The 3,178-nt window shown below is 38.8% G+C and overlaps 1 protein-coding gene and 1 long non-coding RNA gene across 2 annotated transcripts in view; both read right to left on the bottom strand.

The window, feature by feature from the left end:
- Positions 1 to 1,511, bottom strand: part of LOC104804370 (pentatricopeptide repeat-containing protein At5g39710) — a 3,309-nt gene extending 1,798 nt beyond the window's left edge. The window contains exon 1 of the mRNA XM_010528640.2: positions 4 to 1,511. Within this exon, the coding sequence (XP_010526942.1) occupies positions 4 to 857 (854 nt within the window). The 5' untranslated portion in view covers positions 858 to 1,511. The remainder of the gene's footprint in view (positions 1 to 3) is intronic.
- Positions 1,512 to 2,571: 1,060 nt separating this feature from the next.
- The window catches only part of LOC104804367, a 2,811-nt gene continuing 2,204 nt past the window's right edge, over positions 2,572 to 3,178 (bottom strand). The window contains exon 3 of the long non-coding RNA XR_770338.1: positions 2,572 to 3,119. This is a non-coding gene — a long non-coding RNA (uncharacterized LOC104804367). The remainder of the gene's footprint in view (positions 3,120 to 3,178) is intronic.

Here is a 3,178-nt window from a genome sequence, read left to right as displayed (position 1 = left end):
TCCCTACACAGCCCATTAAGGATCATATTGTATGAAATCAAGTTAGGCTCCAAACCCTTTAATGCCATTGATCTCAAAACCTCAAACCCATCATCAATCCTGCGTAACTTGCAATACGCATCGATCAAGGTGTTGTAAGTAACAACGTTGGGCAAACATCCGTTCCTCTCCATTCGAGAGAATAATTGCAGAGCAGCATCCAGATTCCCAGCACCGCCAAACCCTCTAATCAAGATGTTGTAAGTAAACACATTCGGAGAAACCCGGGTTTCGGCCATTTCATCGAACACACTTTCTGCGAAGCTAACATGCCTCTTAGACCTGATCGCAGCATCTAACACAGCATTGTAAGACAAAACACCAGGCATGAAGCCATGGGACTTGGCCAAATGAACGATATTCAGAGCCTTATCGATCAGATTCAGGTGGGAGTAAGATTTCACGACCAAATCGAATACAGAGGAGCTCGAATCGCACAAATGGAAAGTCTCCTGGAGCGACCGGAAGACAAGAACACCCTCCTCGTCGACGGTTTTCGCGCCAACATCCTCGGCGAGGCTTTGGGCGGTCTTGTAGAGCTTGAACTTGGTGAGGACGTGAAGGGTCAGGCATTTGCACCGGAGAGTGAAGAAATGGTGGGGTTTCGCCCAATTCAGGAACTTGAGGACCAATCTCTGATCGTTCTGACACTTGAGGAGTAAACAAGATGCTGCTTCAGGGGTAAAATTGGAAGAGAGATAATCGAGCTGGTAAGGATGACAACGGAGAATGGTTAGGGCCTTTTCGGCGAGAAGGAAGTCGGTCGGAGAAACGAGGCTCGAGATCGATCGCGAAATCAGGGATTTGGAGGGAAGCATTTAGAGAGAATTAGGGTTTTAACTTTCACAAGTGTGAGAGCGACGAAAGTGACGATGGCCCATTGGCCCCTCCCCCTTAGAAGAAGGAAGTTGCCGAATCCTCTGTTTGGAGTAGAAGTATTTACAGTGGATAAGGGAAAACGAACAAAAAAATAAAAATAAAATCTTATACAAATCAATCTATTTCCGTTAAACTTAAAGCCGGATGAGAATCGTGTTGTTGCTTCTCAAACTTAACTGGATTTAGGATTTAGAGTTTAGGGTAGTGTACTAACCATAAGTCGAGGTGAGATCGAGGAACAACGAACTCACAATTTTCGCTTTTCATCATCTCACTGCTCGTCGCTCTCACCATCTTGCCTCGTCGACCATCTCACCCCTGTGCTATCCAAACCCTTGACCATATCTACTTGGATACCCGATGCGTGTGAGACCGAGGTCGGGTACTTTGCCAATATATATCCAAAGGGATCGAGGATGAGCTCGGGTAGTTCAGAAAATTCGGATACTCGAACTCTAGCCACACGCGTGACATATCGCGTTAAGAGATCTGGGGCTCGACAATTATACTACATAACGTTCAATATTGTTCTTCTGTATCCAGTGTAGGGTAGATTGGTGGCAAGAGAAATACAAGGTGCACCAGAATTCAAATTCCAACTGGGCCAAATATAATAATTAAAAAAAAAAACATTGTTCCTCCGTCTCTCCATAACATGTCCTAAAACGGACATTGACGTGGCATATTGTTTGGCTATACATATAAACTTACCATTTTTAAGATATATATATATATACTAGTTACCATTTTGTAAACCTAACCTATGATATCTAGGTAGGGTACAGATTTTTATTTTTGTTTAGATTTTTATATGTGGTTTTTCATGATATAGAGTGTAACACCAATTGTGTAAAGCACCTTTTGCCTTTTAGATTCTAATTATTTATGGATACTAAATTGAAGTTTGTAAACATTTCTTCCAACCAAAAAAAAAATTCATCTCATTCAAATCTCCTAAATTCATCCCATAAAATCAATTTAATTATAATAGATATTATCTTAATATAATCCAAAACTACATAACACAAAATTTAAAAAGATAATAAAAAAACAAAATCTAGTTTCTTCCTAGACTAAAATAATCCAAAACCTAATCCAAAGATTCTAATCTCGAACCCAAATCTCCTCCTTACGGCTATATTATCATCATCTCGTATTATCATTAAATTAAAGTGGGATGTGGATGAATGCGTTGTAATATATAATCATATAAATGGTCCGACTTTATCCTTTCCAGATTTAGTTGAGCAGACAAAAGAGCCAACAGAGCGTCGACAAATGTGGAAACCCTATATTTTTTAATATACTGAAAAAGGAAAGTATTTCCCCTATTAGCAAAACATAAAATATATTTGTAGATTGCATTATGAGCCATATTAATTAAAACAATTTATTTCTATCCAATTATTGTCAAACATAACACATTAAATAGCCACGACAAGGTTACGTGTCGGACTGTTCAATTCGGTTAGATTTTTAAACCAAAATCCAATTATCTTATTTTAATTCAATTTAAAATGGTTAAAATTATGGATCGGATATGAGGGTGGAATAACACGATTGAACTAAGAAAAACATCGGTTAACCGAATAGTTATTCCACCAAGCGGTTTAATTGAAATTATTTGATATAATTTTTTTTGGTAAACATAAATCATATATATACCGTGTGTTCTTACATAAAGCTGTTATAATCAAACAACAGCAATAGTACAGACAACTCTATTGATCAACGCACGGTTCAAATACAAAGAGATTTTTCAATCAGCTAGATAGGATCAAAGTGTCGAAACCAAATTGAGAGCAACGAGTCTTCGAGATTGCTAGTCTTCCAATCGTCTCGGATAGAAGACAACTTCCACAGTGCACTCAGGAAAATTTCTTTGGCGAGGATCTGTTTTGACATGGATGAATTATCATGGAGTCTAGTGTTTCTCTCTTTCCAGATAGTATAAATCGTCCCTTGGAAGAGAAGCTTGGTCATCAATCGCAAGCACCTGTCAGAGAAACTTTATTCTGCCCAAAGTGCATGGCCTAATAAAGATTCAATCCGATGTCCCTGAAGAGTTGAGTGTTGAAAGAGGAATGTCTATATTAAGGCATAATAACCGCAGCTGAAAAATAGGTGATCAACTGATTCCGCTCAATGTCACAAAGTAAACAAGATTCCGGCACTTCCAAACCCCATGCTTGAAGTCGGTCCTGGTTAGCAAGCGATTCTTGACAACTAACCATGAAATGAAAGAGTGTTTCGGGATAGA

Source organism: Tarenaya hassleriana, unplaced genomic scaffold (assembly GCF_000463585.1).
Source record: "Tarenaya hassleriana unplaced genomic scaffold, ASM46358v1 Cleome9, whole genome shotgun sequence".
Classification (NCBI taxonomy): Eukaryota; Viridiplantae; Streptophyta; class Magnoliopsida; order Brassicales; family Cleomaceae; genus Tarenaya; species Tarenaya hassleriana.
The sequence above is the reverse complement of the archived record's forward strand: the minus strand, read 5'-3'. Positions and strand labels throughout refer to the sequence as shown.